Raw genomic sequence first — 24,904 nt, forward strand, 5'->3', positions numbered from 1 at the left:
GCTGTGTATTTTAATGGGCTAACAGGACAAGACACCCGGCATTTCCAAAGATCAACTGTGGTAACAGCTAAGGCAGGCTGTCCCATTAAGCCCTCCCCCAAGTATAATTCACTGTGCCCTCTATAATGACGTTTGCAGAAGCCGGTCCCCTCTGGCCCTTTCTGCTTTAGAAGCCAGGATGATCCTTTTAAATACAGGTCCAGTCATGCTGCTTCCTGCTGCAGGAGCTTCCTTTGGACTTAAAATGAAATCCAGACTGTTCCAGGCCTGCAGGTCTTTATGACCCAGCTGTTACCTATCTCTTCCAACCACCTCCCCGCACCAACTCCTTTCCCATCACTAGACACCCCGTCTTTCTACAGTCATGGGGCCTCTGCCCTCTAGGCGCTTCCCCCAGAACATGGTTCCCCATCTTTCCTGGGCCTGTTCTTTCTCCATGTAAAGTCTCTGACCGCAGATGTGTCCCCAGAGCACGCTGTCTAGGCTCTGTGACTTTCTACACAGAGGGAACGAATATAGCAGCTGCCTCCTAGCATTGCTCTGTAGATAACAGTGGCTCAGAACAGCCCCTGCACGTAACAGCTATTCCAACAGTGTTGCTATTATGTAACTAGTTAAGGGAGGCCACCCCAGACCCTTTATTTTTATCTTTCACATACTAGAATCACTGTCTGTCTGTCTCCCCATGATAGACTGTGGGCTCCATGAAGCCAGGCCTGGCTGAACTTTGTCATGTTGGCTCTTCTGCTCTGAGCATAGGGCCTGGCACAGTGACAGGAAAGAGAGACATCTAGCCAGTTCGCCCCAACTCCCTGAAAAAAAAAAAAGTGCATTTTGCGAGTCGCCTGGAGAAGGTGGCTTCAAGAACCAGCCTTATGCCTGACCAGGTGGTGGCGCAGTGGACAGAGCATCGGACTGGGATGCAGAGGACCCAGGTTCGAGACCCCGAGGTCACCAGCTTGAGCACGGGCTCATCTGGTTTGAGCAAAAGCCCAACAGCTTGAACCCAAGGTCGCTGGCTCCAGCAAGGGGTTACTCAGTCTGCTGAAGGCCCACAGTCAAGGCACATATGAAAAGCAATCAATAAACAACTAAGGTGTTGCAATGCGCAATGAAAAACTAATGATTGATGCTTCTCATCTCTCTCCATTCCTGTCTGTCCCTGTCTATCCCTCTCTCTGTCTCTGTAATAAAAAAATAAAATAAAAATAAAAAAGAACAATAACAACAAAAAGAATCAGCCTTATGGAGCCTGCTGCATCTCTGGCAGGAATGTCAGGGTATTTCTCAGCACACCTCTTGTGGGACGGCCACACAAGGAATCCCTGAAAACTCTTGGCGTCACTCTGCTTCCTCTGAATTCTTGACATGGTTTCATCCTCAGAAGGGTGAGACTTTGCACCTTGTGGGTTCCTTCCCACTGTGGCCATGTATTGTCTTCCCCTTTGACTCCAAGTTACGGTTTACCCCTTCCTGGTGATTTTTCAAATTCTTATATATTTATTGTACATATTTTCTTGTCAGTAACAACAATTCCTTGTTAAATAAAATTCTAATTAAAAAAAAGGGCAACCTTATTAAGTCACTTACCTTGAGCCTCAGTTTGAAAAGCTGTAAAGTGGGTATCCCACCACTACCCAGTCAAGATACTGTCAGGGTTAAATGAGATGAATGGGAAGTGCTGGGATCAACGTCTGGCACACAGTAGCTATTAATAGGTCCTAGTCACTCTTTAAGTCAGTTTGGGATTGTGTATGGAGGCTAAGCAATATTCAATAAAGATCCTAAATAATCCAAAATACATTCACATACACTCAGACTGTTGACACATTCGATCACAAAAATGCACATTCACCAGACAATACAGTTATTTCTGTGGACTCTTTTAAACATTTATTTAAAAAGCAAAATGTACGTTCATCTCAAAAAGAACAGTTAAAAGTGGGAAAGCAATACAAAGACCTTGCCTCTAGCAGCATCAGTTGTGAGAACTTCTACCCTGCGTCTCTGTCTGGTCTGGGCAAGACCAGTCTCGTTTGAGCCTGCTGCTACCCACACCGCCCTCGTCCGAGTGTGGGCCACCCCTATGTTTATAAAATTAACAATGTAAGGTTAAATAAGCTTAAATAAGGGTGTTAAATACAGGACACTTCATCAAAGCCTCTGTACAGATAATTTGGCATTGTACATGGGACCGCCAGCTCACGACACAGTTCTAGGAAGTGAGTGCTTGCTCTCTCCTCCAGCCGGGCACGAACTCTAGAGAAGTGAACCAAGACTGAAGTGACTACTTAAGTGAGCCATTTACAAGGCATAAGGATCTTAAAAAAATAAAAAAATCGGAACACCGTTACTATTCAGGAACTGTTTGCTCCTGCAAATAAATAAGCCTCTAAAGCAACTGCATTCAAACTAGTGTGAAACACCAGTGCTTCACTCTCCCCGATGCGGCTTTTCCAGCTGCTTGCCTCACTCTTATTGCTATGGTAATGTGGCTGTGGAGATAAAACTACTGTACATTCAAAAAAATAGAGCACCTTTACATTAAAGTATATGTCTGATTATTTGTTTTCATGTTTATTTTACAATACTAAAGCCCAAACTATGATAAATTGCTTTAACATCTCTACCAGGTTACCCGATATATAGGAAATTAAACCTCTCACGCCAGAGCATGGTTTAGTAGCGTCTAAAAGAGAAGGTCTACACTGACACAGGGTTACATTCATCTCAACACGGAGTTACATTCATCTTCACACTGGCTTTCCTCCCATGACCCCTCCCGGGGGCTCATGGTGCTCGACAGAGCAGAACAGCAAAGACATCATGACTGGCTAACGTATGGCTAAACCACATGTCTGCGGCTTCCAAGGGGCTCTAGACATTTCCCAGGGGCCCCTGGACGGGGACAGGCTGGCTAAGCCTTTTTGTCGATGGTGTTGAAGAACCACTCTGTGAACTTGCGCAGCTGGGCTGTGGCCGTCTGGGACTCCTCCTGCAGCCTCCTGTTGTCCTGTCGCAGATGCTGCACCTCTGCCTGCAGAACAGCTTTGTCCTGCTTCTCCTGTGACAGCAGACACAGACCGCGTCACCGCACTGCCCATACCCTCTTCTAAGCTGCAGCACCTCAGCCTTTACCCCTTAGATCCTATTTGCTTATTTGGTGATGGGAGACGGGTGTAAGTGTCTCAGAGATGATGTGCCCGCTCTTGTGTCTGCCTCCAAACAGGGCAGTGAACAAGGAAACACATTCCTTCTGCTCATCCCGCTTTGTGCCCAGTGGAAATCAGAGTAGCTGTTCAGTAGGAAGGGTGTTAATCAGTTTCAGTTACCCTCTCTCCAAAACAGGAAGGCTACAAAGAGGTTAAGAACAATACCCTTGGGCAAAGGCCCAGCTCTGAGCAAAATTCCTTACTGCACCAAAGTTGATGTCAACACAGCTGTTGGTTCTAGGTGTGTTTATAATAAACTAAGCACTCAGGCCTCCCATTGTACCTAAAGCCTCCTGGCTGTAACGCATCTCCATGACCTTCAGAGGTCACTGTTAAAAACTACATATGTAGAAATAATCCAGATTTTTCAGGAGAATCATACCTGGAGTTTTCAATATACAGTGACAAATATGTACAACGCAAGTCTCAGTTCCCAAATGCTGACAGAGATATCCTGTCCCAAATAGAGAGAGGGCCACTGTTGGATTATAACAGTGACTATCTTTTTTTTTTTTTTTTTTTTTTTTTTTTTTGCATTTTTCTGAAGCTGGAAACAGGGAGAGACAGTCAGACAGACTCCCGCATGCGCCCGACCGGGATCCACCCGGCACGCCCACCAGGGGGCAATGCTCTGCCCATCCTGGGCGTCGCCATGTTGCGACCAGAGCCACTCTAGCGCCTGGGGCAGAGGCCACAGAGCCATCCCCAGCGCCCGGGCCATCTTTGCTCCAATGGAGCCTTGGCTGCGGGAGGGGAAGAGAGAGACAGAGAGGAAGGCGCGGCGGAGGGGTGGAGAAGCAAATGGGCGCTTCTCCTATGTGCCCTGGCCGGGAATCGAACCCGGGTCCTCCATACGCTAGGCCGACGCTCTACCGCTGAGCCAACCGGCCAGGGCCAGTGACTATCTTTTTAATGGGACCTCCTAACCTGGCAGCTAAGTCAGTAGACGCCTCTGCCGCCCTGGGGCAGTGGTATGGGGAGCTAGTGGATGCCGCCTCTTCAGGAGACAGTCCCCACCCTGGGCAGGTCTGGCACTGCCCTCACTGTTTCCTGACCACTCCCCTGCCTCCCAGCACCACCTGCCTCGCCTCCCACTATAAGACATGGGGTCTGGAGAGGAGGCTTCAATTAGAACTGACTCCCCCTGAGGACCAAGCTCATGTCCTCACTTTCTTAGTCACCACAAGAGCTTCAAGCTCCTGTCATTCAGCCTCACGGGGACTCTCCTTCCCAACACAATTGAGGACACCCCTGTGCCCCTGCTGTGGCTGTCACCCACCTCATCAAGATCCTAGTTCTGTCCCTTTGTCACCTCCTCTCGGTGATCTTGAAACCCACCCTCCCAGCCCTCAAGCCCTTCACTGTGCCCCACGGAACTCACATTCTGTTACCAAAACTTTCAAAACACTCAACCTCTTTTCTGGAAATTCTCTTCCTCTTCATGCTGTAATGAATCCTGCTCTCCTGGGATCACCACGTCCCCCCCACCAGGTCACTGCCCTGAAGAGCACAGGCCTGGAGATCAAGCAGGGATGCCACTCGGTCCTAAACTCCCTGCTCCTCCAAGAAGCATGCCATCTGGTTATAAGACCTGCCACCCCTGCTTCCCATAGGATCTGTCTCCCATCATTAACGGGAGGTTCAAGAATGTGGTTTGCTCCCCCACCACCCTGCATCAGGTATGGTGGTGGTTTCAAAATGCAGCTTAGTCTCCCCATCATCTCCTGTCTGTTATCTCGAAACCTACGCTCCTCAACCCTCAGTCCCGTGGCTGTCCCCTGGACCTCCCTGGTACAAACAATTCCGATCTTCCTAAATGCTTCAAGCTCCCACTTCCTAACCACCACCTCTTTTTAAAAAAGGAAGAAACTTCTCAGGTACCCACTTCTCCAATAATCCACTTAGCACCTAATCCGCCAAACTTACCTTATTTTCACTGTCCATCAACATGCCTCTCAAGGACATTTCTCTTGCCCAGCTGGGATTCTGGGCCCCTCACTTTAATCACATCCTATGCTCACCCCAGAGTCCCTGTCTCTTGCTCCTCATTTTAATTTCCTGTCTAAACTCTAACAGTGGTTAATTTCACTCTCCAACCAATCTGCACCTAGAGCTGCAGACAGGGTGAAGGGCCGTGTGGAGTTCCCAGGGTTTTCCTGGAACCAGCTCTGAAAGTTCTGTGTCCTGGGAAACCTCCCCTCCTACTAGCAAATGAGGATAGCTGTTCACCCAGCTGGAGAGGAACACCTGACTATGCCAAAGAGACACTGCAACTGAGGCTGCAAACTCAAATGCACCTTTGGCCTTGCTGGGCAAGCCCTCCAAATATGTCCAGCCCAGGTAGTCTCTACTTCCACCTTATCCTCTGTCCTTAAACCTCTCCCATTCCTTCCCACCACTGAGCCTGTGACAGAAAAATGATGGAATCAGAGGAGGACTCTGTCAATCCACCTGTCTGGACTACGTGTGTGTGGATGTATGTATGCATGGGTGTGTGTGCAGACACACATACGTACACGCTCATACTCTCACCATCCTGCTGTGGTGACCACGCAGGAACTGTCCTGACTGACCCAAGGCCAGCCCCCCGGCCCCATGTGCGGGATCAGGCTTTCCTCTCCTGCTTCACCCTCACTACCACTCCCTTCCCGACTGGACCATTTCCACCAGCATTCGTACCCACGGTAATTTCTCTTTTTTTTTTTTTTGCATTTTTCTGAAGCTGGAAACAGGGAGAGACAGTCAGACAGACTCCCGCATGCGCCCGAACCGGGATCCACCCGGCACGCCCACCATGGGGTGACGCTCTGCCCACCAGGGGGCGATGCTCTGTCCCTCCGGGGCATCGCCATGTTGCGACCAGAGCCACTCTAGCGCCTGAGGCAGAGGCCACAGAGCCATCCCCAGCGCCCGGGCCATCTTTGCTCCAATGGAGCCTTGGCTGTGGGAGGGGAAGAGAGAGACAGAGAGGAAGGCGTGGAGGAGGGGTGGAGAAGCAAATGGGCGCTTCTCCTGTATGCCCTGGCCGGGAATCGAACCCGGGTCCTCCGCACGCTAGGCCGACGCTCTACCGCTGAGCCAACCGGCCAGGGCTCTCCCTTTCTTAACGGGCACAAGAAGAAAACCCTCCCCATGATGCTTCCCCGCCCGCCAGCGCCCTCCAGGCCCTGCACTCCACTCCACCCCACCTGCTGGAGACACAGGTCAGCACACGTCGTGGATGAGTTACCTCCCTTCTGAGGACTGACCATGTACAGAGTGAGGGTGTAGCAGGAGCTGCGTGGTGAGGGTGTCGGGGACTCTGGGAACCGGGAGCTTATGGAGACAGGCTTTCTGGCCACAAGTAACTCCTGCTGGGTCAGCGCCTGACAGTGAGTACGACTACTAACCCAGGAGCCGAATCTCACTAGCCTGCGGCGTGTTTGCTCCACTCTGAAGTCTGGCAGCCAAAGGCTCCCCCATGTTAGTCCTCTCTGCTGTGCTTCTCGTGTTCCCCTACGATGAAGTGTATCAGCTGCAGGCCAGAAACCAGGAGATCGCAAGAGCTGCTGTTTTTGCTTGTTGTTGGCTTTGGGTTAGGGCAGCTACCTTCCCCAAGTCTCATTTTTATTTCTAGTAATTAGAAGCTCTCACCGTGTAAGAGACACCTAACAGATTGACTGCCTTACCTTCTGAAGGTCAGTCTGGAGCTGTCGAAGAATCAGCTCCAGCTGATTGACTTTGCCGGTTAGTGTGGATGGGGACCGCTCCCTAGCAAGACAGGACAGAGTTAGAGAGACTCCGGGGCACTGAAGTCAAGATACTGCATTCAGTCACTTTGCCTGTCAAGTTCTCATTCTACAATTCTTTCATGTGCTCAGAGCCCAGCTGACATCAGATTTGGAGAGTGGACATACTGCTGCTTTTGTGGAAACCCCTCTCTACCTCTAACAATTTAAGTGGGTTTCAGAATCTCTCTAGGCATATACAGAAGATAGATAATCTCAGTGAATGCAGTGGAGACAAGATAAACCCAAATGAAGTCCTGGGAATCATATATAGTTTCAGTTTCCCCAAACTGCCTTCCTTCATCATTACCAAGGTAAAATGCAAGTTAATGTCACTCAAGTTCATATAAAACTTGAAATTAGAAGTGGATGACACGGGTAAAGCATATATAGTCCACAGGTGACAAACACATTAAGAACACAGAAAAGACATGGTTCGTTCTCAACACACTTCAGTGGAAGTTAGGCAGATCAGCACACTCACGCTGGCAGGTGCACGGCTGTCAGCGAGGTGTCCCTGTCTGGTGCTGCCATAGTAATTAGGCAGCAGATGTGGATGTGGGGCCCACACTCTCTGTAGGGAAACCTCACATTGTGGGCATGGCCTGCACACACCACAGTGGGCAGGACCCACCCGGGGAGCAGAGCAGTTGTGCTGCCCAGCCCTGTCCATCCCAGCAGGGTCAGTCCCCCCTCACGATAGTCTCTGTTCTGCCCCTGGTTAGCTGATCTCTGCTAGTGACAGGGGCCTGGGGCAGTGGAAAGTGGGGGCCGCAGGGGCTCACATACCCAGTTGCATCCATGAAATCTTTGCTACTGCCTGGATCGACACACAGAGGCAGCTCCTGGGCCTCGTCCAAGCCCTGTCCATGCTGCATGTCCGTCAGGGTGCAGAAGGACGCCACTCTCTGGTCTGGGGAGGGGAGATACACAAAAGGGGGGATTATAATAACACCAAGGCACTAGTTCTCTGCAGAAATAAACTTAGTAATTAAACCTCCCCTCACCCTAAATCAGTTAACAAAACAAAACAAAAAAGTGCAGGCAAGCTGCTGACAATCAGCACTGTGATTGACTGCCCCTCCGAGCGGCATGGCACATGACACCACAGCCATGGGACAGTCAGCGGACACTGGGTTTGCTGGAGCCAATGGGCTTTCTTCCATCCATATTCCCAAATGCTAGAGTGGCTGGTGGTGCGCAAACTCAGTGCTGGATGACGACTTGGCTGATTAACAGGACCAAGGAAATGACTTTCTTTAAGCTCCCACAATCCCAGAGAGCATCCTTGAGACCCAATGACCAGGACACATCTCCCCTGGGCATGCCCAGCCCTCCCAGCTTGAATGACCATGCAGACGTGCAGACACATGAAATACAAGGGAGAGGTTACAGACTAGTGAGAGCCTGCGAGCAGCCCAGACAATCACCTAGAGAGGACGTGTGGTGATAGAGCAGACCAAGTTCTTCATCTGAGTCAAGACCTGAAATAAGATTCAGAATTTTCCTATGAACAGTAATGTCTCTGCGTACTGGAGAGCCTTCGGGTGCACAGGCAGCTCACATAATGGGATCTGTGAAAATTGTATGTGTGCACTTACATGTATGTGTGCACACACCTGCGTGTATGTGTTCTGCTACACCAGAGTAGCCTGAGAGCCAATATTATGCAATGGCACACAATATAGTGAGAGTATACATTTTGTGTGGAAAGGTCCTGGCACAGCTGTCGGGTACAACAGAGATCAGTGTTGTGCTCCACACATGCAGATCCAACAGTAAGACTGTGACCATTGTGGGTCTGCTTAAGTAACCCACTCCATGAATGTAAAGATAGTGGTGACAGATGAGCTACACAATCTCACTGGAAACATTCAGAGGAAGAGCTGAGGGGCAAAGCAGTGACCATGACCAGTACGGCTTTCCGGTGTTATCTGAGCACAGTTCTTTTCTGACCACTTCTGTTCTTGGCCCTTAACTTCATAGCCAATGTGAGCTCTAGACAGGAACGGGAATATACTATTGAGTTGGCACCAGACTGACTCTGGGGGCTGAACTCTGGTCCAGAAATATTGACTGGCATGCACAAAAAAGTCCTGTTTTTCAACAAGGTGGAGGTGAGAGTGAAGACTATATTAATTATCCATGGCCCACACTCTCCGGTTTCTTTGCCCTTGGTGCCCGAGCAGGCATATGTTTCTACAGTTGGAATCCGAGTGATGTATCAGATGTTTTAGTACGGTGGCATCTTTTTCATGAGATTTAATGGCTGAGAAATGGCACTGGGGTCCCTGTCAGGTGGGCTCTGTTTTTAATTTATTGCACTGTCTCCCTCTGGCTGCTGGATGCGTCTTCTAATGAGGCTACCTATTTGTCTGGTTTATGGCAGGTCACACACTCCCTGTTAATTGGGAAGGATGGTGATAGGGAGGCTGCCAGGAGCACAGGGGAAGCCAGGATGGACCAGGCACTGGGCAGAAAGTGCCCCACAGAGGCTGAGAGCATGTGAAGAGACTGATTTCACAGGAAGCTCTCCAGCCTCGCATCCCGCTTTCCTACATCACACCTGTGACAGGTACACAGATGTCTTTCAACTAGCACATCATATCTTCGTCAAGATGACAAACCTTCTGTAACCAGACATCCTCGAGAGAGTTGTGTTCCCAGTTTGGTTTTTGCATGTGATGAAAACGTTTGTAATTGAAATAAGATTAACAGCCTAATTTGGACACTGCCTACTTCCACGAGGGACAGGATATGATGCAGAAGTGGGGCAGGAACGCTGAGTGTTCTGGCTGGGGGTGAGCAGCTCTATGGGGGTGGGCTGCCGTGACATCCAAGGTAACCCTCTGCCCTGCAATGTTCCCAAATAAGGGAACACCTCAGACTTAAAAAAAGAAAAAGAAATCAATGGCAGATGCATTTTTATTTCAGAGACTTTAGCTACTGGAGTGGGAAAAATAACAAATGTCAAAAGAAGATAAAAAGTTTTCTCAATTTTAAGAGTTCCATTGACTCATCCATATTTTACGCAACCCAGCGATAATTTACTTAGCTTCTGTCTTCCTAATATATTTGAGTCTGAGAGTCTAGTCTAAATCTCTGAATAAAAAATGTCTTAGTATCCTCTATTTTTACCTTAATTTATAAAATACCCCTGTAGTTGGCATAAACAGAACTTGCTACTGCAGCCACTCAAACATTCCTTGGGGAGGAACAAGGTCCTACTGGTCAGGAGGCAAGAAGCCAAAGGAGAGTTTTGCCAGCCATGTACTCTCACAAAGAGAATTTCACTTTGGATCTGAAGAGTGTGGGAGGTTAAAATGCAAACAGAATGTGACTTGATTAGGAACAGGCACTAGACTCCCCTGTAAGATGGCTAATCTCAGCGGGTTTCCAGGGGAAGCTTTATTCCTTCACGGCTTACTTCTGTGATGATAAATATTCAGTAACTAAGTAATTACTGACAAGGAACCAAAAGGCACAGACAAAACTGTAAGAAGGGGGTGTGGTATACAAACCACATAAACAGTGAGCAAAGGAAAGACAAGCCACCCACGTTCCGCACACAACCATACTCACTCTTTCCTGTGCAAGCCAGTTTGGCCAGGGGGAGCAGCAGGCATGGCTTACACAGGAAACAATCAATCCCTTCAAATAATAATAAAAAAAACCTTTTAATGTCAGTTTCTTATTTGAGTGGGTTTAGCTCTGAACAGAGGATGAACAGTCAACAGGCAAAGTAGTTGCCTGCAAATTGTTCCCACAACCCCAGCCAGGTTGTGGGAGAGCTGTCACAGCGCCCTAGGACCGAGGCGGATCCAGTGGGGTGTATGCTCAAAGCAACTAGTCATGTCTGCCCAGTGCATGGAATTAGAGGACAGGACTTGCACCATTCAGGACATGCCAGTATGAGGCTCCAATAAGATGTCTTTGCTACAACTACAAATTAAAGAAAAGCTGGGGCTTTTAATGACCTTTAGGAAATTAAAGGTCTGATTCTGACAAGTTTGCTTATCAAATTGCAGAAAACTGACTTAACTGACAACCATGAAAGAAAAAAAAAGATTACACTGAACTTTAAACATAAAATACATGATTTAGGCCATTTACAGCCTGTTGATGGATGTAGAAAGATAACAATTTAGAATCTGCCTCTGAATAATAAAGAAAGCTCTGGAATTATTCCTCATTTAACATAAAACCATTGTTCTTGACATAAAACAACTTCCTCACTCGAGATAATTTAAGTCAATTTACTATGTTAAATTAACTTTGCATTTTTCACTAAGTGGTTGTGTCATTTTTCTTCTCCATTTTTTAGAACTAATTAGTATTGCTTTAGGAGTTATAGACATTGTCGATATTGTGCACACAACACACTCACACAGTGATTTCATCAGAGTAGTTAAGTATCAGTACCTTTGACAACTTTATCAACTTTAAATTGGAGCTTCAGAACTGAAAAAGTTCTCTCCATAAAAATGTATTTATATAATTAAGCTCTAAGAAACCAAGGCATGTAGGACATACAAAATTAAATTAAAATGATAAACTTCTATTTTTTCAGAAAATATACTTATGTGGAATACTTCGTTCCTGTACTGGTCCCCGATAAATGAGTTAACTCCTTGTGCACCTGGGACACTAATGCATCCATGTGCCTGCGGGAAGAGGACACAGACACCCCAAGGGTGGAGAACTGACACCAGAGTGGAGGGCCAGCATGTGGGACCTGGAATCCAACCACAGGTTTGTAATTTTCTTTTCTTTTCTTTTTCTTTTTGTGAGAGAGATGGAGAGAGAAACTGAGAGAGGGACAGACAGGAAGGGAGAGAGATGAGAAGCATCAATTCTTTGTTGTGGCACCTTCATTGTTCATTAATTGCTTTCTCATATGTGCCTTGACCTGGGGGGTACAGGCAGAGTGACTCCTAGTTCAAGTGAGCAATCTTGGGCTCAAGCCAGCAACCATGGAGTCATGTCTATGATCCCTTGCTCAAGCCAGCAACCCTATGCTCAAGCTGGTGAGCCCACACTCAAGCTGGATGAGCCTGCGCTCAAGTTGGTGACCTTGGGGTTTCAAACCTGAGTCCTCTGCAACCCAGTCCAACACTCTATTCATTGTGCCACTGCCTGGTCAGGCTGTAATTTGATCTTTTAAGCCTATTTTCATTCAAAACATCAGCCACTCAACAAATGCTCAAGAACACACCATTTTGCTAAATAAGAACTACTAGACATGGACAAGAGTGTGGTGGTTACCAGGGGTAGGGGGAGGGAGGACATGGGAGGGAGGGAGGGAGAGAGTTAGGGGGAGGGGGAGGGGCACAGAGAACTAGATAGAGGGTGGCGGAGGACAATCTGACTTTGGGCGAGGGGTACGCAACATAATTTAATGACAAAATAACCTAGACATGTTTTCTTTGAATATATGTACCCTGATTTATTAATGTCATCCCATTACCATTAATAAAAATTTATTTAAAAAAAAAAAAAAAAGAATTACTTTAAATCCTAGAAACCTTTCAATATAGTCCCTCGCTGCTTCCCCGTTGTCCTGCAGCCTGTTCTAGCTGGGTGTGTTCCCTTGACCGCACTTGAGGGTGGAACCTGGTACAGGTATTACTCAGAACACCTGCACCTTTCAGTCTACCCAAGGAAAAAAATGAACTCTATGAGGCTGACAAAGGGGTGACTATATTGTATTGCACAGATCTTCAATTTTACTTAGGAGTTTGGATGTGCAAAGGCTTACATCTCACCCCCACCAAACAAAATACATGCACACATTAAAACAGATCTGAACTGTGACTCTGCTAGATTTTTCTCTTCACAGGACACAGGAGCCAGGAGGCTCAGGCGCCAATGAGGAGTGCACAGTGCATGTAACTTACCATATTTCCCCATGTATAAGATGCATCTTTTTCCAAAAAATTTGGGGTCTGATTAACTGGATGCGTCTTATATAGTGGTTGTAGTTTTTTTACTTGCATTTCCTGCTTTTTCATGCTTGTTTTTGTGCTCATTGTTGAAGACAGTGATTCATCATCAGACACAGATGAGGACAAGCTAATGGATGGGAGTTTTGCCAGTGATGAGAAGTTGTATGAATTTTATGATGAATAAAACTTCAGTTTAATAACTTTATGTAATAAATTTTTTTTCAAATTTTGGGTCCCAAAATTAAGGTGCATCTTATACATGAGGGCGTCTAATAGATGGGGAAATAATGTACCTTCTCCCCCACAAACTTCTGAAAGCATTCTCTACTTTTTGACATTCGTTTTTGGGTAGTTTGGTTACCTATCTGTTCACTTATTAATTAAATTTGAATAATGTTGTATAGTCTTTCTCTGTTGGAAGTTTTTTTTTTTCTTCTTTGTTTTCATAATTTCCAGGAAACCAAGTTTTCAGGAGTCAGATTTCTGGTCAAAGGGTGGGTACATTTCTGGCTCTAGGTGCATGTTGTTATATTGCTGGAACAGAAAGATGGATCATATTATAATCTTTATAATGATACCAGCTGTGTTCTTCATAGCCTCCCAGAGCCACAGAATCATTTTTCATATTCAAAATGTGTGAGCTGGTGGCTCATTATTGCTGAAATTTATATGCGTGGCTGAGTATTTTCTCAAGGACTCATTCATGGTGTGACTCTGCTTTTGGAGGCTGTGCATCCACATGCCTTGACCGTTGTTGGTCAGGAGTTTGATGCTTATTGCTGGCTAAGTTCCTTCAGGCACTTGAGATATCCTGGTTTTATCCACCACATTTATTATAAATCTTCCCCCATATTTCCCTTTTTATTTTAATGTTCTCTTTCAAGTTCATAAAAGAGCTAAATATTTATTTGGCCATACAACATTTGGTATATGTTCTCATTAATCCATAATTAAAGCATTACCATGCTTCCTAAACAATAATTTCCTTTCTTTATTTCTTCTAGAACAGACTTTTTAAATTCTTAAATCCAGATAGAGTATATAAATTGCATTCCCATTGAATTCAAGTATATTCAGACTTTGGACTGGGATCTTTATATTTCTTTAAAGACTCATTTATATTTTTTAATCATTATAATGTTGCTTTAATTATTATTATTGATTTGTAATAGATTTGTTGAACATTGTTCATCTATTTTCCAAGTGGATGCAATTAAGTTCTTTAATATATCCTTTAGATATCTGAAACAAAATTGCTTCCCATTATAAATTAAGGTTATAAATTAATTCAGGAAGGACTGTCATCTTTACTGTGAGCTTTCTGGCCATTCCTATCCTTGTATATATCAAGGCTTTCAGTTACTGAACTGTTTCTTTGAATTTTCTCATTCTAATGATGGCTTAATTCCCAAAGAATTCATAATTTGATCTTGCTGATGTATCTAAGGTATTCTTTATTATTGTTATAGTGGAAGACTGTCCTGAGAGAGGGTTGTGTGCACCTGCCAGCTCGGAATCTGGGCTGGCCTTGTGACCTGCTTTATGTCCAACAGAATGTGGTAGATATGACGAGTTCAAGACCAGTCTAGAGAAGTGCTGCAGCTCCTGCTTTTGCTCTCCTGCTCCCTAAAGCCACATGCAAAGAAGTACAACTACCAGCTGGAGACATTAGTCCAGCCAGGCCCCAGCCATCCAGACACAGACACATGAGTGAAGTTGCCTTAGTGTTTTGGTCTCAGCAGAGCTCTAGCTGAACACAGCTACACGAGACCCCAGCTGACCCCCCAGCGAGCTGAAGAACCACCCAGAAGAGCCTACCCAACCCAGAGTCATGAGACTTGATACACCATTGTTTCAGCCATTGCATAACAGGATTCATTCCTGATAACACACACACACACAAAATCATAAGGCAATCCTGGTCATTAGTATTGATGTGAGAAAGCTTAAATGAGATTCAGTAGTAAATTAAAAAGATTATTCATTGAAATTGGCAAGAGTTTAGATGGTTTAATAAAAGAAAAACTTTTAATTATAAGTTACATTGTTTTCAGGGGGTGGTTTTGTTATACAGAAACAAATAAAGAAATAAACAATGACTTTAAATGGTGCCTATATAAACATAAAATATATTTTAAAATATCTTACCTACTTTATTTTATAATCTTTAGGCATTGGCCAGTTTGCTCAGTGGTAGAGTCTTGGCTCTGTGTGTGGTTGTCCCAGGTTCAATTCCCAGTCAGGGTACACAGAAAAAATGACCATCTGCTTCTCTCCCTCTCCCTCTTCTTCCTCTCCTCCCCTCCTGCAGACCATGGCTTGATTAGTTTTGAGTGAATTGGCCTCAGGCTTAGGATGGCTCCTTGGCCTCTGCCTCAGGCCCCCAATGGGCAGATCGCCCCCTAGTGGGCTTTCCTAGTGAATCCCGGTTGGGGCACATGCAGGAGTTTGTCTCTCTGCCTCCCCTCTTCTCACTAAAAAAAATAATAATAATAATTTTATAATCTCTATTAATTTCCTTTGATCTTCCCTATTTTCTAGATATAGAAGCATATCTATAAATATTTACCTCCAAAATTTATTCCTTTTTTTCCTTTGCATTGTTTGTATAAACACCAAGGATTCCAATACACAATAAAAGGACATGGTCTCAGAAGATACTCTTGTATGGTTTCTCGATTTAAGGGCTATGGTTATAAACATTTTTCTATTAATTATTATGCAAATACTTGTAATAAGAGTAGATTTCCTTTGTTAAGCTTTGAAGGTACTTCTTAAATCTTAATTTTTATTCAAAAGAGGTTCTGATTATATCATACATACCCTTTTTGTGAAATTGATATAACTTTTAACTACTTCATCTACTGTAACTTATAATTAAACCATCTAAAGTTTAGAATAATCTTTTTAAAATTTACTACTGAATCTCATTTAAGCTTTCTCACATCAATACTAATTACCAGGATTGCCTTATGATTTGTGTGTGTGTGTGTGTGTGTTATCAGGAAAGAATCGTATTATGCAATAAGGCTGTTTCTAAATTTAAAGAAAATTTTTTTCAAGGGCATCATTATTCTTTGAAACAATTAACTGTAACCTCAGTTTCATGTGATATGTGGGATTTAGTGATATTCTTGAGTAACCATTTCAGTGCCTTGCACACTTGACCTTGGATTGTTTCTTATGTTCTCCCCCCTTTTCTTGTAATAAATGACCTTATCAGATTTATTCCTATGTCAATGCTTACATTCTTTAATTATCAAATCTCTATATATTACTTAATACTTTTTTTTTTTTTTTTACAGAGACAGAGAGAGAGTCAGACTGAGGGATAGACAGGGGCAGACAGATAGGAAGGGAGAGATGAGAAGCATCAATCATTGCACATTGTGACACCTTAGTTGTTCATTGATTGCTTTCCCATATGTGCCTTGACCGCAGGCCTTCAGAGAACCGAGTAACCCCTTGCTCGAGCCAGCGACCTTGGGTCCAAGCTGGTGAGCTTTGCTCAAACCAGAGGAGTCCGTGCTCAAGCTGGTGACCTCGGGGTCTTGAACCTGGGTTCTCAGCATCCCAGTCCGACACTCCATCCACTGCGCCACAGCCTGGTCAGGCACTAATTTTATTTCTCATTTCTAATATTGTTCACTTGTAATTTTCATTTTTTGATCAAGTTTACACTGAATTATCAACATTGAAAGAAAACTCATCATTTTGAAGTCCAGTTCAGTTAGTTAATTTTCATGTTTTTTTAAATTAAAATATGTGTTTCTGAAATAATATTGTTTTATTTAAGGACTACTCTCTGGCTGTAGTCCAAAGATTTTAATAGGCAGCATCTTTTTCATCATCACTCACCAAAAAACCAAAAGAACAAAACAAACCAAAGCAAAACAAAAGCTGATCTTCTTTGTTCCTTATTATAGTAATATTTCAAACTTTCCAAACGGTTGGGAGTTTCCTGCTTGTGTTTTGTTTCTATTATTCTTATTTAATCCCACATCTATTGCCGTGCACTCAGCACCGAGGCCTGGACACACTCCACCCTCTGAGGGGCCGCACGGAACTCCTGGGCACAGGACACCTGCAGACCCTCACCCCTGAGAATATTGTAGACATTATATTCTCTGCATTGAAAGAGTTTAAACACACGTAAGCGTCCATAATCAGGGCCAATTCACTGTTGCTCTGCTCCATTCCTGAATGGTATAGCAAATTCTAAATTCCTAAGCTCACGTTCCAGTGTCAAATTCAGCTCTGAAGCATAGGTGAATGACTACATCACAAGCTGCCATGGGTGGTATGAGTGAGTCCGATCAGTGGGGGAGGCATGTCTGCTTGGGGCGAACCGCATCATTGGGCTTTCTGAGAAGCATTATCTCAACCCAATAGGCAGTTACAGTCCATACTTTAATGCCTGTTTGCAGCCTGCTGACTGGTTGTGTCAAAAGCATGGGTGTCTGTTATTCTAGAGGGGTCCAAGCTCAATACAGCATCCTGAACTGCATTTTGTAGTTTGTTAACAATTTAACAAGCACATGAGGATTTTTTGGACTATTTTTTCTTTTTAAAATTTTTCTATTATAGTTGACACACAATATTGTATTAGTTTCAGGTGTACAGTACAGTGATTAGACATTTATATAACTTGATCTCCTGGAATAAGGCTAGGACCCCATGTGTACTATCTTTTCTTTATGATGTTCCGCCTAGTTCAGAAATGGCTTTGAGAACTAGTACACAAAAATCATCACAAGAGGGCAAATGGATTATCCATGGAGGACATTTCTCTTGCAAGTGCTAAGGTGATTGATCACCCCCAGTCCCCATGCCAACCTGTCAGAGTGCCCTGTGACAGAGATCTGATTAGCCCAGGGTCTGGAGTCGCAAATTCTCAACTGAATTTTCCAGAGCTGACTACTTATCTTGAGGTGTTACACCGCCTACAGAAAAGTACTGAAAATTATTGAAATTTTTAAACGCAACCTTAACTTTTTCCATATTTCCCATGAACATTGTCTGGGAACTTCAGGAATGTCAGGTAACCAAAGTCTTGGCAGAGAGAATCCCACAGTCTTCCTGTTTAGTGAATCTACCAATGCCCCCGAGGCACCATAGCTGGGATGCCACGTTTTCCTCCTTTTTCTGAGGGTGCCAACTCCCATCTGCACTCTGACTTCAGCTCAGAGATACTCTCTCTGGAGGTTGAGGACAGAAGGAAGCCTTACAGGACTTTGGCAGAGGTCTGCATTTTATAGATGGGAAGACTGAATGAAGCCCAACACAATCAAGCAGGTTCCTTGGAGGATTACGGACGAAATGGTCAGTGTTGGTACCACGTGCGTACGTCAGAGCAGTTAAGTGACTTGCCCACAGGCCCACACCCAGCAGGAGGGCAGTGATTACAACCAGTCTCTACTGCTGCATGTGCCATTTTGCTTTCTCAACCTACCCTTGTCTCCCAAACCCCCACGCCCTGAAAAGATCCACTTCGTAACAGAGATTTTATGCTGGAGGGGAGGAAGGACACCAAGCAGACACAAACAAGGGGTACAAAAATAAGCTGATAAATATTGTTTCAAACCTAAAAATGAACATAATACAAAAGGACTTCAGCAGTCAAAACCTATGCTGAACTGGGACAGGTGTGTTTAACACCCACCTACTCCTGTGATTAGCCTTGCACTTGTTATCTCGCCATGTGCTTGATAAAGAAAGAGAAGATAAATAAAACAAGCAGCCTTCCCTTGAGAAATGTATCACCTAATGAGAAGAGATAGACATGACTAAAGCCACATTTGGTGTGGTAAGGACTGTGCAAGCACGTATGTGGTGGGGACGCGTATAGGACAGAATAGATGGTCTTACATTCTCCTGGGGGGCTGTACAAGAAGTGTAAGGAACACGCCAGAGAAAATACCATCACCTACTGCCTGGGTGGCTTTAGACAGAGGTAAAGACAGCATTTCTGACCTCTGGGGTGCTCACATCTAGGCCAGTGCTGGTGCTTGGAAAGGAGCCATGGGCCTGGGCCTTGTGTAATTCATAACTGACTTTGGGATGTCAGAGCGGGCGGCAGGTAGCACAGCAGGTGGGGTCCTCCTGGCTTCACACCGGGAGAAGCAGTGAACCCCAAAGTAGTCTCGTTCTTTCTATTAAGGCAGCAAGCAGAACCTGTCATGCGGCAGAAATATCCTAACAGGGCTTCCCTCGACCCGTAACCGGAGCTGAATATTGCTGGAGTCTGAATTAGCTGCAGAGTAGTCCCCCCCCCCCCCAAACAAGACCAGAAGCACCAACAGCGACTAATTAGTGCAAATCCACTGCAGGCTGCTCCAGGAGGGCAAGCATGTCAGGGGGCAGGGCAGGTAACGAAGCCTGAGTTCAAAGTGCACCTGCCTTTCCTGAGAAAGAAGTGATCTTGTTTCCTTGACATCACAGGTGATGGGCTGAGCTGCCAGAGGCTGAGAAGGTGAGTAAAGTTGGAGGACTGCTGTTCCCATATGCACTGCAGATCCACTACTGGGTCCCTGCTGACATGACCCTGCCTCCTTTGTCAGTTCTATGGTCACCGCAGGAGCAGAAGCTGTACTTGTGGAAACTTCAGCAGCAAATGGAGACATCATCCTGGGTCATGGGCTGCCCCAGACCCTCTAACATCCCAACAGCAAATGCCATGTGGCATCTGGAGGGGCCCTTAGAGACCAGCGGCCCAGCCACCATCACCGACCACACGGTCAGAGGAGAACACTGAGGTCCAGACCATGGAGGCTCGCTCGGTCAAGCAAGTGATGCCTGGAGCTGCTCATCCTGCTGTGCCAGGACCTTTCAACTCTGAAGGTTCCCGTCCTATGTCACCTCACTTCACTGTGAGGAAAGATACAACTTGCACCCCAAATATTCACACCTCTACGTTTGAGGTAAAATGGAGGTCAAAGGGGAAAAGCTACTTGCCTCAGTGGTGGCTGGTCCCTGAACTGGACTTCAGACTTGGGATCCTTTGCCTACATCACTAAGTGGTCTTGCTAACTGTTCTCAGTCACAGCTCAATCCTTCCTGCTCATTTTCACTGTCAGGGATGTGAGAGCACTCGAACGGTAACCCAGACAACCCAACAACAGCTGTGGTCCCTGTGTTGCCGCCCCAGCCCAAAGGCCACGAGTCTTTACCTTCAAATGCCCGAGCAGCGTCCACGAGGTGGGACCAGTCTAACCCTGTGCCCGCATCCGGGAGGGGCATCAGGCCAGGTTCTGTGCACTTGGACTTATCCGATAAGGACCCATCGGAGAACCAGAACTCATCTAAATGAAACAAAACCAGAGGAAGTCAGATTGTAGCATGGGGCACTGGCCAAGGGAAGGTTTTATAAAAAAAAAAAAATGTCCTCCCACCTCCCCCAAAGGAGAGACTACACTATAGTTACCCAAAAGAGACATGGCTGGAAAATCAGGGATTTGTAAAAGAAAACTCTGACCTACAGACTCACTAGAGGTCAGCCGCAAGGACTGGGTGCCACGGGGATGGGGACCTCGCACAAGTTTCTTCCAGGGCAGGTTTCTCAGGTCCTCCACCCGAGTCTCCAACCAGGACCAGCTCCTGCTTTCTTCAGGGGCGACTTCCCTGCTTTTAAAGTGTCGCAAGTTTTTATTGTATGGAGGGTTTGGCTCAATCTCTAACCAGAAAGTTTAAAAAGCGTCCTGATGAACAGTTACCTAAAGCTGATCGCCACAAATCAAGATACCTGGAATGTCAGTTCATTACACAAATGCGGAAGACTTTGTTTCCATTAGGAACAGAGAAAGAGGGGGCATGTTCTGCATGCTGTGACTTATGAGATAGCTCTCCTGTCCTGCATCAGATGTCCTGTGGCTGTCCCTCATCTGTACAAACGGGCCTTTGTTTCTTTTTCTCTAAACTCTCATCCCAGGACACAAGTGTTACATCATGAATACCGGTTGTTATAGCTCAAGCATCTGGGGACACATTGTTTAAAGGTTTTGGCTGGACCTTCTCTAACGTGCCTCTCTGAACCTGCCTGACGTTCACACTGCTGCATGTGAACACATCTGACTAATTAGATCAATCAAAATAATGACTAGCTGGCTGTCTGAGCCTGCAATTAAGTAAGGGACATAACTAAATGCACCTGTAATTTCTGTCCCCACATCCTTTCGGGTGGCTATGGAACACTGGCATCTGGACTAGTAAAAGGCGAAAGATTTATGCGATCTGAAGAGAAACCAGAGTATGGCATCTGGACTAGGATGGAGTGTTTGACATTGGCCTTGAAGGACATAAAGTCTAGTTTTCATGGGCAGTTCTGAATGATCTCCAACAGGTGCTGGAGGTCAAATGCTCTGTTTCCCCACTGCACATTTAATGCAGTGACAGTGCATCCAGGCTTGTCTGCACCACTGCCGCCACCCTCTCCATGTGCTGAGCTCACCTTCTCTGATGTACCCACCATTCCTACCTGTTCTGTGAGCCTGGGCTCTGCCCTGGCCAAGGGGTGAATGAGGAAAGCTTGAGGGGACAAAGCTGGACAGTAGCTCAGTACTCCCCTTCCCCCGTCTCTGAAATCCTGGGAGGTACGTGCTGAGCAGAGGCTGGACTGACCCCTCCTGGGTCCTTGTCTTTGACCAGAAGTTGAGGGTTCAACCAACAGGCAGAAAGGTAAGGAAACCTAGGGACCTTCATGTCTCTATCACACTGGCTGTTGTGCTTAAAGCATTATGTCCAGAGAAATTACACGACTAGGCAGCAACTTCTTCCGTCACCATGTCCCTCGCCCATAATTGAGCACTCCGGGAACAGAGTGCGCAGGCAGCTCGCACAGGGTGCAGAGGCCAAGCTGGGGGCCCAGAACACACTCCCTTTGCTCTCGCCTCTCCTCTGGGAACAGGGTGTGTGGGCAGCTTGCGCAGGGTGCAGAGGCCAAGGTGGGGGCCCAGAGTGCATTCCCTTTGCTCTCGCCTCTCCTACCACCCTTGGGCCGGAAAACAAGGAGCAAAAATTACTCAAATGGATAAATATTTCTACAGAAAGTACACTGTTAGTCAGGTTTTGCTAAGAAATACCCAGTTGAGGATTTTCTTTGCCTTTGTAATGCAATAATTCCTCACCTGAGCTGTGGCATCTTAAAGCCTAGAAACAATCACAGGCACACGTGTGCTGCCCAGCTTCCTCCTAACACCACTGCCAACATCCTCACAGGCTCTGACAGCAGCCAGGTTGGAAGAAAAGGGTTGGAGAGGACAAGAGGTACAAATGTCAAGAGAATGGAGGGGACAGGACCAAACTATTTGGTGGCCAAAGCCGAGTCGAGGTTTGGGAGCTAGGCTACTGTCCCTGTACCCCCACTGCTCTCGTGGCCTTCCTGCAACTGTGTGTTCAAAGAGCTACCTTCCCCAAACACCCAACAGAGAACCGACCGTGGAGATTGGTAGTCTTGGGGTGACGACTCGGGGCCTAGTTCTTCCTGAGCACCTGAAGTTCCATGACAGGCGGCCATTTGTGACAGGGCCATGGCACAGGTCTGGGTCTTGGTGCCCAGGAAGCTGATCCCCAGAGTGGGTGGGTGAGTCAGTGAGTGGGCGGGTGGGTGAGCTCTCCACACCTTGGGGCAGGTCTCTGCTGGCCACCCCGGACACAATTGTGTGGATCCCACGTGCAGAGTGGCCCTGATGACCCTGGGGTCTGGGAGGGTCTCAGGCTCTAAGTTCCACAAGCTTTGGGTATCCTTCTAACCTCCTCCAACTTCTATGGAGAACCAGGAACAAAAGGAGGGGACACTGTCTGTGCTGTGTCATCTTCAGTCCCCAACCCTAGCTGTCGCCAAGATGTGCCTGCTCACTCAATACTACAGAACTGGCGAAGGCGCATCATAGAAGACGCGCCTTCAGGGTTTATCTGGAGCGCTCTCCGCTCGCCATCTGCTTATGATGCATTTAGTAAGTACCTACTGTATGTCTACAGAAGGGACAGCAGTGGAGGAGACAGACAAGGCCCACCCCTGCCCAAGCTCATGTCACAAGTGATAGGAAGAGACGATAAACATGAACAAGAACTTAAAGCAGTGCCACGTCTTTCAAAGAAAACAGAAGAGGTGTGATGTGACTGAGGAGGCGGAAGGGGTGACAGTCGCTGAGACAGGTGTGATGGGGAGCTGCTGGGTGAAGGGCACAGTCAGGGAGAACAGCTCTGAGAACACAGACTGAAATCTAACCGCACAGTCCTTCTGAAAGCAGGGAGAGGAGCCTCGTGTCGACAGTCACCTGAAATTAAGTAAGTGCTGCCCAAATTCTTCTCAGTTATCAAAATAAAAAGCACCTACATTCTTCCCACCCCCTTTGCTTGAACAACCATATAATCATAAAGTTACCATTTCTGTTTTGTTCTTTTTGTCTGAGATTCCAAACCTTTATAATCCCTTTCACTGACATTAGGTTTCTGTCCTGTCACCTAGATGGTTTTTGCTGAGCAGCTACCATCTTCCAGGTTCCACCAGGTACAGTGTTAGCATTAGTGATAGAATGACCACAGACACAGACAGTTCTGCCCTTGAGCCTGGTCAACAAGCAGGTGGCCCCTGCTGACGTTGGTTGATGAGTTTGGATAAGATTGGTGCAGGGACCCACCCCTGTGCGGGGCCTTGCTGTGGCAGCACAATTGGAATGCTCCCTGAGTCTATGGATAGGGAAGAAAAGGCACCACCTGGCATAGGTGTCAAAGCCTGTTACTTCAAATCCAGCTCTCCCAGGTCAGTGGTCCCCTAGGAGTGCACACTTCTCTTTTGGCTAATTCATAGAAAAAAATGACTTGTGGATTCTGAGAGCTGAGTAATGTTGGGGCCCTGCTTTCTGGCCCCCGCCCTCTGGCCCAGGGCATTGAGACTGTGACTTCCTGTTTGTTCATACAAAAAGCTGAAATCACAGTGACCACCTTTATAAGCCTGACTTTATTGTCGTAAAAGCCAAGGAGCCTTCCATAGTGAGGGTTACACTCCTGCTGGTCACCAGCTCTCATCACACCCTGTGTTTACACCGCAGGTCTGCAGCATCTTGTGTGAGCGCTAAAGTATAAAGAAAATATGAATTTCTCGTATTTATTCTGAAACTTCACCCCCTTTTTTTTAACTTCAAGGGGCATCCTTTGTGAGATGCCTAGGTCTAAGCTACAGCACTTGGGAACACAGGTAAGCTAAGACTGTTTTTATTTCTGAAACTTAAAAACTCTCATTAGTCTATCATCCAGAAAGATTTCCACCATTCCTGGGAGAGTTTTCATCCCCATCCCATAAAAAAATCAGGAATTCTATTTAAAAATATTATGAACAGAACCTGCCAATGCTTGGGACTGAGTGAAGCCAGGTGCCCAAGTAGTCAAGGAGGTACAAGACGCTTGAAAGCTTTTCAGTTATCATTGGTTACCTGGACTATGAATTGTGTCCAAATGGCCACTCCCCCTTTTTTTTTTTTCTACTGGGGCCACTGAAGAAATTTGATTCTGAAATCCTCCAATAACGAAAGCAAAGGGCCCGAATGCCACATAGAACTACCTCAGAGTTATTGCCAGTTGCCTGTCTGGATCATATTTTTACCCCTCCAACGTGAAGACAGAATGATATGGCCCGTTTCAGTGACTGCATAAGGACATATGTTAATCATGACATGAGTCACAGCCAAAGCATGTTGGTTAAGTTTCTGTCTCCCAAGGTGAGAGTGAGATCTTGATCTCCTCAGAACAAAGATTCTGAGACAGATCCATGTTTGGGACATTTGAAAGCTAGAACTACATGACCCAAAAGCCTGGGACTGTAATAATCATATGCGGAAGAGGTGCCGTGGTGAGGTGACACACGGGCCATCACCTTTTCTCTGCACACAGGGGATGAGATCTGGATGCTGCTGCTAGGGAAAAGGCCCTCCCCTCTGAAGGTCAGGTGTTTCCTAGGAACGCGTGGCTGTCAGTTGGAAGGAAC

General features: G+C 46.1%; 1 protein-coding gene across 3 annotated transcripts in view; it reads right to left on the reverse strand.

Annotated features, from left to right (window-relative positions):
• Window positions 1-1,867: 1,867 nt before the first annotated feature.
• The window catches only part of SIPA1L2 (signal induced proliferation associated 1 like 2), a 261,170-nt gene continuing 238,133 nt past the window's right edge, over window positions 1,868-24,904 (reverse strand). For 2 of the 3 annotated variants that reach the window (XM_066236177.1, XM_066236182.1), the window contains exons 18-21: window positions 20,094-20,225; window positions 7,769-7,892; window positions 6,881-6,962; window positions 1,868-3,064 (exon numbers count right to left, since the gene is read on the reverse strand). In XM_066236177.1, coding sequence (XP_066092274.1) covers window positions 2,918-3,064; window positions 6,881-6,962; window positions 7,769-7,892; window positions 20,094-20,225 — 485 coding nt within the window. In that variant the 3' untranslated portion in view covers window positions 1,868-2,917. Of the gene's footprint in view, window positions 3,065-6,880; window positions 6,963-7,768; window positions 7,893-8,409; window positions 8,464-20,093; window positions 20,226-24,904 lie in introns of all 3 variants that reach the window. The other variant, XM_066236189.1, reaches the window with a different exon arrangement.

Source organism: Saccopteryx bilineata, chromosome 1 (genome assembly GCF_036850765.1).
Source record: "Saccopteryx bilineata isolate mSacBil1 chromosome 1, mSacBil1_pri_phased_curated, whole genome shotgun sequence".
Classification (NCBI taxonomy): domain Eukaryota; kingdom Metazoa; phylum Chordata; class Mammalia; order Chiroptera; family Emballonuridae; genus Saccopteryx; species Saccopteryx bilineata.